At 42.0% G+C, this 14,055-nt stretch overlaps 2 protein-coding genes across 2 annotated transcripts in view; one reads left to right on the forward strand and one right to left on the reverse strand.

The window, feature by feature from the left end:
• Window positions 1–13,352, forward strand: part of SYNJ2 (synaptojanin 2) — a 65,881-nt gene extending 52,529 nt beyond the window's left edge. The window contains exons 19-27 of the mRNA XM_066315533.1: window positions 143–361; window positions 1,610–1,688; window positions 3,050–3,218; window positions 3,615–3,764; window positions 6,913–7,047; window positions 8,053–8,165; window positions 8,882–8,990; window positions 10,272–10,474; window positions 12,193–13,352. Of these exons, the coding sequence (XP_066171630.1) occupies window positions 143–361; window positions 1,610–1,688; window positions 3,050–3,218; window positions 3,615–3,764; window positions 6,913–7,047; window positions 8,053–8,165; window positions 8,882–8,990; window positions 10,272–10,474; window positions 12,193–12,972 (1,957 nt within the window). The 3' untranslated portion in view covers window positions 12,973–13,352. The remainder of the gene's footprint in view (window positions 1–142; window positions 362–1,609; window positions 1,689–3,049; window positions 3,219–3,614; window positions 3,765–6,912; window positions 7,048–8,052; window positions 8,166–8,881; window positions 8,991–10,271; window positions 10,475–12,192) is intronic.
• The window catches only part of SERAC1 (serine active site containing 1), a 30,602-nt gene continuing 26,249 nt past the window's right edge, over window positions 9,703–14,055 (reverse strand). The window contains exon 18 of the mRNA XM_066315536.1: window positions 9,703–10,444. The gene's annotated coding sequence lies outside the window, so the exon portion shown is untranslated. The remainder of the gene's footprint in view (window positions 10,445–14,055) is intronic.

Here is a 14,055-nt window from a genome sequence, read left to right on the forward strand (position 1 = left end):
GGAAATATAATTAATAGTGCTCAAGGAATAATGTTGACCACTGCAGAAAAAATGAAGCTTATCTGTCCTCCTTCTTTTTATAGATTTTAATTTTATATAAGCATTTCTTTTTTTAAAACTATTTTTCCTGTGTTTTGTGTAGGCCAGTGTTAGCTATTGTAGAAGTGGAAGTTCAGGAGGTTAATGAAGCTGCCCGTGACAGTGTTTTCCGAGAAGTGTCATCTTTCCAGGGACCACTGGATGCCACAGTAGTGGTAAATCTGCTATCACCAACAGCTGAAGAGAAAAATGAATTTCCTGAAGACTTGCGTACAGAGCTTATGCAGATGTTCGAGGATTATGGCACTGTTGTTCTGGTCAGGTGAGTTTGGGATCTGAAATGGCATGCCATCTGTTAAAAACCACAGACTAGAAGATCCCTTTTGTCCTAACGGAGTTAACTTTGTATTGGAAGGAAGTGTGTAAAATTCCTTTACTGCACTTTCAGATCTTCATTAGAAATTGAATGCAAGTGTTTTGAATATCTTATACCTTTCAACAGCCTTCTAAAGAAATAATCAAACAGCTCTCTTATCAGAGTGGAAGAGAATTTTATTCAGTGCAACATCATAAAGCAAGAGACTTTGATGCAAACCATCATCTTTAGATTCAGGCCTCACTTCCAAGCATTTGCTGCTTCTGGTGGATCCTCGGGCCCTGCTTCACCTCCTCTGGGGTGAGGTCTGCTCTCTTCCACCACTCTTTCACACTTGGCTGGATTTCCTGGCTGGTTCCCCTTCCTGTTGGGGGTCATTTTGCTTGTTTGTTAACAGTACAGCTTCTCACAGAGCTATCACCCGCTGGGTTTGAGAGGGAGAGTGTGATACCTTCTGGCAGAGCAGCTTAATTTCATTCTGATTGATTCTCTACAGGACTCCAGCACAGCTGTGAGACTTCTGTTTTGAGAAATACAGGCAAAAGACCTAAAAGTTGACCTCTGAGAAACACTACCAAAAACTGCTTCATGTTTATTTGATTATTCATTAGTGGAGAAAGCTGATGACCTGTTGTATAGTTTTATGAAGCACCAATATAAACGGAGAGTTCAAAAGCAGCCGTGCAGGAAAAGTGGCACAACCTTGCTTGTGAAGAAAAGGAGCAAGAAAAGAACATCTTTTGGTGGATAGTTCTTGGTTTATTTTGTTTTTAATTGCTTTGGATCTTGGTGGAATACTAATCTTTGGGAACATCACATGTCCTCTGAGGTGAAGGATATGCATAACCATGGAAGTTAGTCCAGAGGCAGTGTAGATACTGGACTGGGTATCCTGTCAACAGCCCCTGAGATGTTGTCCTGCTGTTCCAGGGGTGATCCAGAAAAGACCAGGGCACTGAGGTCACACAAGGGAGGATTAGAGAGAAGAGGAGCCCAGCTGAGATTTATAGATCACCTGCTCATCCTCAAAAAAACAGAATTGTGAAGGAAAATACAACTAAAACCAAATACATAGCACTGCATATGTATCCTATATGTAGATCTACATGGTAGTTTTCTATCATGCTAGCCTTCAAAGGGTTTTCATTCAATGGTGAAATAAAATGGTTTTTCTCCTCTCGTTTTTTTCACTAGGATCTGTGGAGGTCAAATGCTGGTGACATTTGCCGACAGCAGGTCAGCTCTTCGTGTTATGGATATAGATGGTGCCAAAGTAAGAATTTCTCAAACATATATTAATAATAATAATTTCATAACAAATTTCTCGAAAGTGGTTGCTTAGAATGAGGTACTTGAGTTTCTACCTAAATCAAGTAGCATTATTTCAAAAGAAGTCAGTACTCATGAAGTCCTTAACTTTCACATCTGCTGAGGCTATTAATGAAATATTTTAGTTTCGGGATGGCATGAGTTGGCTTTTTGTGGATCTGGCCTCTGATGCCACTGCAGAACAGATGGACTTGTTCATCTGTTGCGGCTACTTGAAGTAGTCCCCCTGACATTCTGTGTGACTTTATACTGTTGCCAAAGCATTCTCCTGATTGTGGTTTGGAGATTTTTTGTTTCTCCAGTGTATCAAATAGGCTCCTGGTGCTGAGCTGTTAACAACATGATTCATTGGCTTCCATGGCAAATCCAGCATTAGCAGTAGGCGTTTACCTTCCCGTCCCCTGCTTTCCTTCCCACACACATACTCTACAAATCATCAGCCCCCTGTGGAAAAAATTGTTTGTGGGGCTGCCCTGTAAACTTAATACTGGAGTAATGGATTTAACTCCCATTCTTCTTTCATATTTGCAGTTTTATTTTCTAATCTGACTCCTGCCATTGATGTAATTTATAGCACAGACCGAAACACTGTTCTATGCGCACAGTATGTGAAGGTGCTGGGAATCTGAGTTGGGAACTTTTCAAACTGATTTTCCAGTCAAAGCTGCTGGCTTGTCTGCATTTCACCCCAAATGTCATAGAACAACACACATAAGCTGCTGAAGTCCTAATCTTTTTGAAAATACACTTTCCATGTACATCATACATGAGATTATCTGGTCAGAGTCTCCTTACAGGTGGCAGCAGGTACAAAACTCTTGTGTTTTTTAAACTGCTGACTCAAAAATGGCACCCTCCCTTGCCAATATTGCTATTCCAGTGTCATTTTGATGATATTTGATGTTTCAGCTATTTCTCCAGTATTTTCCAAATGCAGCAGCAGTGCTTTTGAGCTTTGAAGCTCATTTTCTTTCAAGAATATTGTTACAGTCTGCAAACATGGTTATGGGGGTAGTAAGAGTGTTTACTTTCCATTTAGCTTCCGAAGTGAAGCTTTTTTTCTGAAGTGAAGCAGTTGTACAGCTTGGTCAGAGCATGGTGCTAATAGCATCAGGGTCCTCGGTTCAATGCCTGCATGGGCCATCCTCTTAATAGTTAGACTTGATGATCCTTCTGGGTCCCTTCCAACTCAGAATCTGTGATCTCTGTGATTCTGAACAGGCTGGCACCACTTGCTTATTCTGTTCAAGCATTCTTGTTTTGTGAAGGTGCTTTGCAAAGGGAAACAATTCTTTCTGTGCTTAGGTTAGAGGCAGAACAGTGAAGATCCAGCCCAAGACTAAGGACTGGCTAAAGGGCCTCCAAGAGGAAATTGCTCGAAAACGAGACAGTGTTGTCCCCATGTCCCCCACGGCAAACTCCCATCTTCTGGAAGAAAATTTTGACTTCTCAAGTTTGGACTATGAGTCAGAAGGTAAGCAATTTGTTTCTAAGCTAAGTAGTAAGAAATTTCTTTGCTGACTTTGGTTGCACAGAGAAGGTACAGTAGGAGTGTCAGTGGCACCTTAATTTGTAATGAAGCCACACTTCTTAAAATGATGACTGTAATTAAAGCCATGACTTGACTCTGTGCCTGGGCATAGAACTGTTAGTTAGGTCATCCTGTCAATTTAGTGTTATATGTTAGTCAATGTATGGTACAGCTGACTCTAGAGACACACTGTAATGAAACACATGGGGTGGTTACACAAGAATCTTGCCCAGCTTATATATTAAATTAACTGATAGTATAGATTAATTAATTGGTAGTGTAAAGAGACAGAGAATGAATTTGCTCATTAATTCTTTGTTATCTTATATTTCAATCCAGGTGATATAGAGGATGAAGACGATTATTTAGAGGATGCTCTGTGTCAACACCTAGCAGCAGACACAGTGGAAGATACGTCGGAGCGCCCTGGACACTGTGCGTCCATAGCTGTTTCAAACAAATCTGGACCACCCCCCCACCTGTATAAAGGTAAAGTATCCACCTTCCTTAAGGTAAGACCTGAAGGGTTGTTACTTGCTCTCCTGTCATATGTACTTCCTTGTTTGTTTGTTTTTTTCATACTAGGTTCTCCTGTAGTACCTATTCATGCTCAGCTTCCCTTGAGCTAGTGACTGTTACTGAGATCCTCAGGCATAACAGCAATACAAATGATGAAATATAGATTCTCCTTCTCTCTAGGCTAGGGCAAGGTAGGAAAGCTGAGAAATGCTGATTTTTCTTTTCTAGCCAGAGGAACTTAAATCTTTTTTTCCATTTGATATTGTTTTGCACCAAAACATACAACAAAAAAATTGCATGCTATTTTCTTTTTGGTGAGGGCCAAAGCAAAATCAAACCAAAAGAAACCAAGGAGACACTCCAAGTCAGAAAAACAATTTAATAGGAAAAGAAAAAAATAAGTAAAATAAAATTAATGCAGCAATACAAAAGACCGCTGACAGAGTCAGAATACAACCTGACACCCTGTTGGTCAGGGTGTTGGAAACAGTCCAAAAGTAAGCCCTCCTGGGGTGGCAGATGTGGTTCTGTTGGAAGTAGAGACGGTCCTGTAGAGAAAAGGGTCCAGAGATGGGTCCAGTCTTCCTTTGGGAATCCCATGGGAACACTGGATGTCGGGTGACACTTGCAGCTCCTTTTTATCTAGGTGGAAATGATTTGGCTCCTCCTCCCTGGGTAGAGCATCTTACAATAGTATGATGTAATGTGTCATGTCATTGGTGAGCTTTAATGGTCCATTAACAGAAGATATTGCCATGCAGGTAGTGGAAGACTGAACAGAGATAAGAAACAATGCCCTACCCAGTTTTAACAGCTGACTTGTTATCAGAAAAGGCAGTTACTCCCTCCCTTCTGGAGTTACAACAGATAAAGGAAAAACCACTGCCCCAAACGGGTTTTAACAGATGGACTAGAATAAACATTTTTTTTTTTTGTTACAAAACCCAAGACATTATGTGATGGACTCAACTGTCTTTTGAGCGATAGCAGTGGCAGAGCAGTCAGCTGTAAGGTGGGAGGTTGTTGTGTTCAAATTACTTCAGAGGCCTGAAGTTTCTTCTTTGTTCCCATTTGATTTATTTCTGAAGGAGTCAAGGTTCATAGAATATATATATATATATAAAAAATCATTCTTTAGGTTCTTCATGTTACCTTTTTCCTCAGTTACCTGGCTTGTTTGGATGTTATTGTGAAGTGACTTGGTAAAAAGACGATAAAGCTTTGGAGAGAAAATTGATAAAAACTGCGGCAAGAACTAGCCAAGCCAGCTGTGGTCTTACAATAGGATGTGATCACAATGTGCTTCAGTGGCCAAGCGTTGACAGGCTGGGATATGTATTAAACACCTCATTGTGACAGCAAGTGATTTAGTAGCTGTCATTCTGCACTCTCTCAGAAGTGCTTTGTCTTCTGACATAAAAGTGAAAACTTTTAATACCTTCAAAGGTTGAGTCAGAAGTAGAGTTCAAAAGGATTGAATGAAATTCATACACTTACACAGACAGATTTTCCAAACAGAGTGATTTATGGCTTTCTTGTCCACCTTGAGTCATAGGCTGGGTTCAGTGTGGCCAGACCCTAAAGCCTATCCCTGAGTCAAGGAGTTATCAGTCATTATTAAATACTGTGAAGTCAATCACTTTGTATTATAGGGTGCCTTGCCCTCCAAGCACCTCTGGCCTACTGTGTGATGATTCATTAAGCCACAGAGAATTGCAGTGAGTCTTGTCACCCACACGAACTCTTCTCCACAAAAAATATCACAAAGTAAATAGATGTTATGGAGTATAGTTTGAAGGAGGTCAAGGCGGGGTCATGATCTCACATAACTCAAAATATGATACATTCAATTAATCTTAGTGTCTGCAATTTCAGATTCCTCCATAAACTTCCAATTCTGCCTGAGTAGCTCCTAATTGAAGGTATGATGACTCTGTAGCTGGTGCTAGACACAGATGGAAAACAGTGACAGGCACAATAGTGTGTGAGTGTGTTTCTGAGGTCAAGGAAGGGCACAGCATCACAAAACTGATGTCCCTGCCAGCAGCCTTTCAGGGACCAAATTGAGTGGTAGTGGCTGGCTTTTGTTGTGTTCAGTTTTACTACCAGAACTTTAAACCATGACTCCAGCTGCCTGCAAGACTCCTTGGGTCCTACTGATGAGCCTTTATCTGCAGCTTAGAAGTCCTGAAAATGCAGAGAGCATGGGGAGGGTGGGCTCAGCAGGCCACAGACTCTGTCTCTATGGCTGCCATCTGCTGCTGAGTGGGAGCAGGAAACTCGTGATTCCCTGCAGAGCAGTTTTCCAAAAAAACAAGGACTTGTTTACAAATGCCTGAAGCGCAAGAGACTGTTGCTGCGTAATTCCTTCCCAGTGTTTCCAAAACACTGGGACAAAACTAAACCCAGTGAATCTTGGAGCTCTGAAGAATGAGAACTGCATAGCTGGGCAGCCATGGCAGGGTGAGAGGACTGAAATAAAAGTCTTCACTATAGCAAATGGGAGAGAATAAAGCAATCCGTACTTCTCCCCTCTCCAGCTGTCAGAAAGGCTTAGGTGGGATGAAAGACTGAATAATTAGTGATGTAAGGTGCAGCCAAGAGCTAGCAGATTGAGGCAGCTCTACCTGTTAGGAGATGTTGCTGGAAAGCAGAGATTTTTCTCTGGTATAAAGACAGTTCTGCTATACAAGAAAAGGTGTCTAATACTCAAATTGAGTTCCTGGGCTTGGGATGGAAAGCAAGGAATTCACCATGACTAGTCATGACAGTTTGAGTGGGAGCAGGTTGCCACTAAGTCTGGCTGCGAAAATCTCAGAATCTAACAAGGTGCCCAGTAAGCCTGGAATCAGATGCAGGCATTATTTGTGTCAGTGCAAACAGCTAATAAATGGTGGAAAAAGAGAGAGAGAAAGAAGTATTTGACAAAAGGGTAGATGGTTCCTGCAGTGGGAGCAGGCAGACATTGGAGGAGAACAAAAAATGTAAATGGAGCTGTCATGTTGCTGAGAGACCTGGCTGAGGCTTGTCACTCACAGTCACCTCTCTCCTGACCTCTCAGATCTGGTGTACCTTACCCAGTGTGTATCTAATGCAGACACTTTCTAAAATGTCCCAGATGATGCAGACCTGGCCGATTTGAAGCGGGAGCTGGAGGCGAGTGGGGAATGCAGGCGCCGAATGCCAAGCAGGTCTCTGTCCATTCCTACCAGGCCTCGGCCACTTCAGCCACCACAGAGGCCTCCTCCTCCTGGTGAGTTGAACTTTCTTTAATGGGGTATTGGCCCCAGCTGAACAGTTTTTGCCTGCCATGTCTGGGTGACAAAGAGAGTAATACCTTGTTCTGAAATGTCAGGTTGTCGAGGGACTTGTACTTGCTTCTCAGCCTGTTTCAGCCTGAGTATTACTACCATTAGTAAGGGAAGAACTTTGTCTTCAGGATGACAGATACTCCACAAAAAAAAGTCTTTAGTAAAGATAGAATAGCCAATATGTTTCATACTAGCTCACCACTAAGGTTAGTGAGTTGAGCAGCCACTTTGTGGCAATAAAGGTATTGGTATTTTTGCCTGCTGACTTCTGGAGTCACTGGGTGTTTTCTTGCAGTTTTTTGAATTCTGAATTAATTGTAATCAGAATTTTAAAAACCTTTGACAAAATACTTATTCTAGACAATTTTTGTCCTTTACTTCTTCGCAAGCAATTCTGGTGTTAATGAAAGAAATGCAAAGTGGGTTATGATTTTCAGTGACGCGCAAAGGGAAGTGATGCTCTTTGCTAAGCTCCGCCCCCACTGAGATGCCATCCAGAGCTGTGCTGCTCCTGATTTTGTGGCTGCTTTTATGGATGAAAGCTGATTTCTAGATAAGCATAATCATCTCCTGTATCAGACAAACTATAACCCATGTCCAGCCCAAAAGTCTCTCTTTTGTGTACATTTTCCAGACTTAAATTAAAAGTTCCATTGCTCACCTGATAGAAGATAAGTTCTTTAGGATTATTCCCATTCATTTTTGAGTCTGTTGCAGAGATGTGTCAACACTGGTATCTGTATTTCTGTGCCTAGAATGCAATGTTAATGCTTAGCTGAGGTTATCTAATTAATTAAATTAAAGAAAGACTGACTACAAAACTGCTTCCTGAAACAGTTCAAGATTTTGGGGGGGGTTGATGGTATGCACATTGGTTTTGCTTCATTGCAGATAACATTTTGTACCAGCTCTTGTATGTAAAAAGCCATTTTTTATTCCTCTTCTAGCTGGAACATCAGGCAAAAAGTCCCCCTCAGATGGTTCCCTCTCTCCAGGAAGCCATTCCACCTGCTCCATCCTGGCAACAGCCAAGCTGCTTCCCGGAGCCCCTCAGCAGCCAGTGAGTCCTGCTGCTCAGCATGGCCCCTTGGCATTGTCCTGATCCCTCCCATCCACACTGAGAATCACGGACAGGATGCACCTGTCATACGAGGCAGGAAATCCATCACATGTCTGAGCCAAAAGTGCCAAGATAACTTCTTGTACTGTAATACTAAACTGTAGGTCCTGTTAGGCAGCAGAAAAATGTTAATAAATTAACAGGAGTTAGGAAGGCCAAAGAGGAAGAGAGAGAATGAGTGGACTAAGACCAGGGCACTGTTGCTGCTTTCTGACAGATGCTAACTTGAATTTTTAACACCATTGTCATATGGTCTAATTCTTTTCTCACCTCTGTTTTGGTGGGCCATGCTAATTCCCAGAATGCAGGAAAAGTCTTGACCACTGCCAGCAAGACTGTTAATCCCCTGAGGAGACCAAGACCAGAACGTGGAAATGCCTCCCCACTCCTGTCTTGCTGGTTGAGGACCCTAATGCATTGAACAAGGGATGGTTAAGGGACTAGCTGTGCCGCTCCAGCAACTGGCCTTCCGTGAGCTGGCCGCAAACATGTACAATTTGCTAAAAGATTCCCATTTCTTTAGTATTTATAGATCACTGAAGGGCCACTTGCAAGAACAGAATTTTAGAGGTGGATGAGCTTAGCTGTAAAAGAGGTGTACAAGAAAAAAAAACCAGTTCTCTCAAGATGACTCGTTCTCCTATGTGTTTTTAAAGCCCAAAGTCCGGACTGGAATAAGCAAACCTTATAATGTCAAGCAGATCAAAACCACCACAGCTGAGGAAGCAGAAGAAGCTATCAGATGTCTTATGGAAGCCAAAGGAGGTAAGCACAGCTTTCTAACTGATATCTGGAATTCTTTAAATAAAGAAAACTGTAGGTGTATTCATCTCACCTTAGTCCAGATGCACATATTCCTATTCAGAATTTCACCTGAACACATTCTTGCAAAATTACATGTGGTATTCTCTGTCAGTTCTGAAAATATTAACCTTTTTTTCAAGATTAATAAAATTTTATATTTTGTTGTAGAGCCTGCTACTAGGAGAACCTTGGGTTATTTATGCCCAGATTTGGTCAGAAAAATTAAAATATAAGGATGGGATTTTATTAAACTGATGGTGCCTGTGTTAGCTCAGAGTTGCATAAAGGATATTTGCTGCTCTATTTACTGAATGCTCACTATTCCAAGCAGAACTACAGAGCAAATGCAGCTCTAGGAGAAATAACCTGGATTCTGTTCACATTTGGACAGAAAGTATTGCTGTAACCTACATAAAAGCTTGCACTACTTCAGCTTGAATAGCTAAGCTAAAAGGCTGTGTTTAGGCTCTCTGTGTAATCCCTGGAGAAGAGAGCTTCTTGCAAGGGCAAGTTAGAGCACAAAACTAGCTTAGGTACTGTGAATGTACCCCCCAGGGTTGCGTGCAGTCTTCCTGCTGATGCTGTATGAATGAAAATGGCTACCTGAGTTTGCAAGGCTCGCAGTTTAGGAGAAAACCATCCCTTTTCATTTATACATAGAATGAATATGGTCTGGAATAATCCCATTTATTTAATAAAGGTGATATCACAAACATCATATATTGCTTTGTTTGTTCCCCAGTGCTGTTCATTTCATTTTGAAATTGGATTTACTCTCCATTGATTTGGAAATTCACATTCACTTGGTGTGGGTGAGAAAACTAGTCTGGTCAGCACCACTTCCAGTCCCTTGTACTGTACCACCAGTTGGCATTTACAGTTCTTTCCAAAGTACTCTACAAGATGCCCTTGGTATCGTTAATTTGGTTTTCCAGATAGTGGCAAAAGGATGCTTGAGCCAGTACTCCTGAACTTCCAGCCAGTGTTTTCTTCACTTGACCAAATGGTGGCACAGCACTGCTGGTTTGGCATGAAATTATTTCAGGCAGAGACATTTTTCCCTAACAGCTTCTTACAGATGTTACAGGATTGCAAAGGTCTGTGCTTAGTTCCAAAACCTACCTTTGTGGCCTGAGTTTGCCCTGTTGGCATGAACATTCTGGGAAACGTTGTTGTGAAAGAAATTATCTTGAATCTATGTTCTGATCAAGCTGAGATGCCATATTTGGTTTTGCTTTTCAGGAGTACAGGAAGATGCAGTAAAGCCTGTTCCAACCAGAAACCAAACTTCCTCCAAACCTGAGGCTCTTCCCAGCGTCACGAGGTCAGCACCATTGCAAGGGTCACAGGCAGGAGCGGTGCCTGTGCCTCATCGTCCACCTCCCAAAGTTCCAACTCCAAAGAAGCCAGTGCCCCTGCAAAGGACAGGAGTCAAGGTGGAAAATGTAAGAATTGCTGCAAAATGCATCCAGCTTCCATTACACAGTGTAAATGATGGAGGGCTGGGCTGGTTGTGTTTTGCAGGAAGTCCTGTCATGTCAGCAGGTGCTGGAATAATTTTGTGTGTTCCAGTCACCAAGGCATAAAAATGCAAGAAAGATCGGAAAGGGAGCCATATTCAGCTTTTCTATTTGTCAGCTCATTCTCTTGTTTTCCTTCTGGTTTGTCTAAACCTTGTCAGGATTTAATTTTTTATTACAGTCTCTACTTTTGACCGTGAGTGCTCTGCTCATGGTAAAGATTTGAGGCAGCTTCTTCATCACCTCTGTTCTGTCTCCTTTCTTGCTGTTCTTGCACACCTTGTAATGAGATTCAGCCTTTCAGTTTGAATTCTGGAGTCTACTCAAGAGTTCATGTTCTCAAAAATACAAAGCTGTAGGTGCTCAGGTTTTAATATATGTCAGGTCTCTACAATGGAGACAATAGTTCACCTCTAGAGCTGCTAAAATGATTATCTAATTTGTAAAGCAATTTGAGTACAAGAGAAAGACAAATACAACCTTTTATATTCTTCCTTTGACAGAATCTCTGCTAAGGAAACTCTCTTCTAAATTGTTAGGGCTCCTGCCTTACCTTCCTTTGGTAAAGGCATTCACTCCTTCTCTATAATGGACTTTGTGCTGTCTTTACTTAGCAGATTCACCAAAAAACCTAACCCAGACAGCACAGTCTATGCCAAGCAGTGGTCAGTCTGTTTTGTTTAAGTTGTACTCCATTCCCAGGTCACTCTTGAAAGGTGCTGAGAGGGATTGCTATTTTGGTGTTAGTTATGTGAGAGCTTCTGCAGGAATAGATCTATTTCAGTTTGACTCTGCCCTGGAATTCCACTCCTTCCTCCATCTGAGGGAGGTCAGATGGGAGTTGTGTACTTGAAAGCCTCTACCCAATCTCCCTCTACCACAGTCAAAGACAAGCAACTTAACAGCACATAGGAAGAAGTGGCAAGGGATATGTCCAGCATGAGATACCGACTAAATATTTTGCCTGCATGAAAAAACCTGTACATTATATTTTAATACTATGCAAGAGTAATAAAGAATTTAAATGCTTTCATTCAGTCACACAGAGTGTGAGAAATCTGAAACAATCCTTGCCCTCCTAGACTGAGCTGGGCTTGCTACCTTTAAATGCTGGATGTATGCTAGACTGGACTTTGAGATCTTATTTTTATCTTCATTTGCCAGCATCAGTGAGACAGGACAGAGCCTTTAATGCATTTATTGGGTTAGCTTAAGCTAATTCTCCTTCCATCTTATCTATCCAAATAAGCTACACTTAAAGGCATGGCCCCCCTATGCAATCTTGCTTAAGTAATATTAGTCATCAGAGAGAGATGTAACAAATAAATAACTCCTCAGAACTGTGTTAATTTGGCCCAGAGCAAAATCCTAACCTGAAAGGGAGGTGGTCATAGAGAGCTGTGAGTGAACAGGCTGTAGGGTTCTGGTCCTTCACGAGCTCTCTGAAGGTGAGTGCAAGGCACAGTGCATGAGCCCAGAGGGTACAGTGGAGAACAGTGCTGTCAACCCTCCTCTTTGTACTGCTTTTGTTTCTTCCAGGACTGTCAGCTTTTCTTACTAATGCTGTCAATTAGACTTGCACCAGTAGTGACTCAGAGTTTAGGGTCCATTTTGTTCTCACATTTCTTCCATTTCCTCCTCAGGCCCTGTCTCCAGAAGAGCAATTTGACCAGCAGACAGCACAGTTTCCTTTTGGCTTGTTAGAGCCCCACCTAGAAGCTGGAGCTATTCTTAGTCCAACCAAGATCACTCCAGTCCCTAAACCCAGAACACAAGCTGGGAAGCCTCAGGAGAGCAGGGGGAGCAGTGAAAGGCAGCCCCTGTCAGCAAGCACAGCTGAGGCCATTGTCCTGCCTCCCCAGAATGCTCCCTTTGCCCCAAAGGTGCCGCCAAGAAGAAAGAAGTCAGCTCCTGCAGCTTTTCATCTCCAAGTTCTCCAGAGCAGCGACAGCTCCCTTTTCAGTGGGTCACTGTTCAACTCCAACAACAACAACCCTGGCTCCTGCCCCCAGACTCATGGCCCTGCTCACTTGGGTCCCACAGCCTCTGCTGGCCCAGAAAACAGCACAACTCAGCCCTTGGCACCAAGTGCTGCAGAACTGATGGCAAAGCTCCAGGGCCCTTCTGCACCAGTAGGCCGGCATCCACAACAACTGGATATCAGCTCCCTTCCAGAGAACACCAGTCTTCTGGACCTGGACACGCATTCTTCCTTTCCTCTTTCCAAACAGGCACCATCAGCTACTTTTCCAGCACACACTTCAGAAAATTTAAATCACCCCAATCTGAAAGATTTCAGTCACTGGGTTACATTTAGTGATGATGAAGACAGCAGTGCAGTGGCAGAAGGGTTCAGCAAACTGCTCGTCTTAGAACAAGACAAAAATACCTTAATGAAAACAAATACTGATTTAAAGTTGTAAATTTTTGCCCCCTTAGTGTTCCAAAAGAAATCATAATTCTGATGCAAAATAAACAATAAATCTATTTTTTATTTAATGAAATAGATCATCTGTCCATGCTACATTTCATTTTCATGTTTAAAGATATACGGCCCCTGGAGGGAAGTATACAGAGTACATACAACCTAACGTTACCTACAGTTCATTTGAAAACTTCCTTATTCTAAGTTATTTCTTTTTATTAATCCGTCTTAAGATGTTTTATTTCATTTCAGGTACAAACCATATGTAAGAACATGTAATGATGTATGGAAAAAAAGACACTAAGAGAAACATTTTCCTGTGAAAGTGTATTTTAATCAATTTCTGTTGTTTGAAATAAAGCATCCTTACTTTGAAGAGTTAGGCTGCCAGTTATTCTGGAATGAACATCCAAAGGGGGAATGTACACCAGTACAACAGCAACAGTAATACTGGTCTTGCTCTGCTGCAAGCTTCCAAAACTCACCCTGGTTTTTGTTCCCAAGCCCATGTCCAACAGCATTCTTTGAAAATGGACTGTAGTTTTCCACATGCTGTTTCACTGCAAAGAAATGCTACAGGCTGCTTGTGCATTGTCTGCAGATCCTGAGGAAATATGGGGAATGGTTGAGACCGGCTGATGCCACAGGTAATGGCTTAGGCATGTCTTACGCTAAAGGCAGTTTAGCAATTCAGTAGTTGTGTCCCTGTTCCCACTCTGTGTCTTCATAAGCAAATGCAACGTCAGTTTTCTATTTCTATAGTGCAGACAAGGAAGGAGCTGCTCCTTCCTTTTGCCTTTCCTGTGGGGTAGAACTGCACAGGATAGATGCCATTTGTGCAGAGCAGACAGTTAATAACTAGATTGCAACTTGTCATGGGAGCTTGTTAAGAGAAGCATCAAGATCCTTCATTATTAAAGGAAGGAGAAGCAGGTGGTGAAACTGAAAAAGCTAATTAAAAAAAAAAATTAAAATGTATTTATAAACTTAAGGTGTTTTTTTTCCCTAGGAAAAAACCTGGAAATTTTCCTAGCCATAGGAAAATCAGTTGCTTGTTTTGAGCTTCCCGAACACTGGAAAT

Source organism: Sylvia atricapilla, chromosome 3, assembly GCF_009819655.1.
Source record: "Sylvia atricapilla isolate bSylAtr1 chromosome 3, bSylAtr1.pri, whole genome shotgun sequence".
Lineage (NCBI taxonomy): Eukaryota > Metazoa > Chordata > Aves > Passeriformes > Sylviidae > Sylvia > Sylvia atricapilla.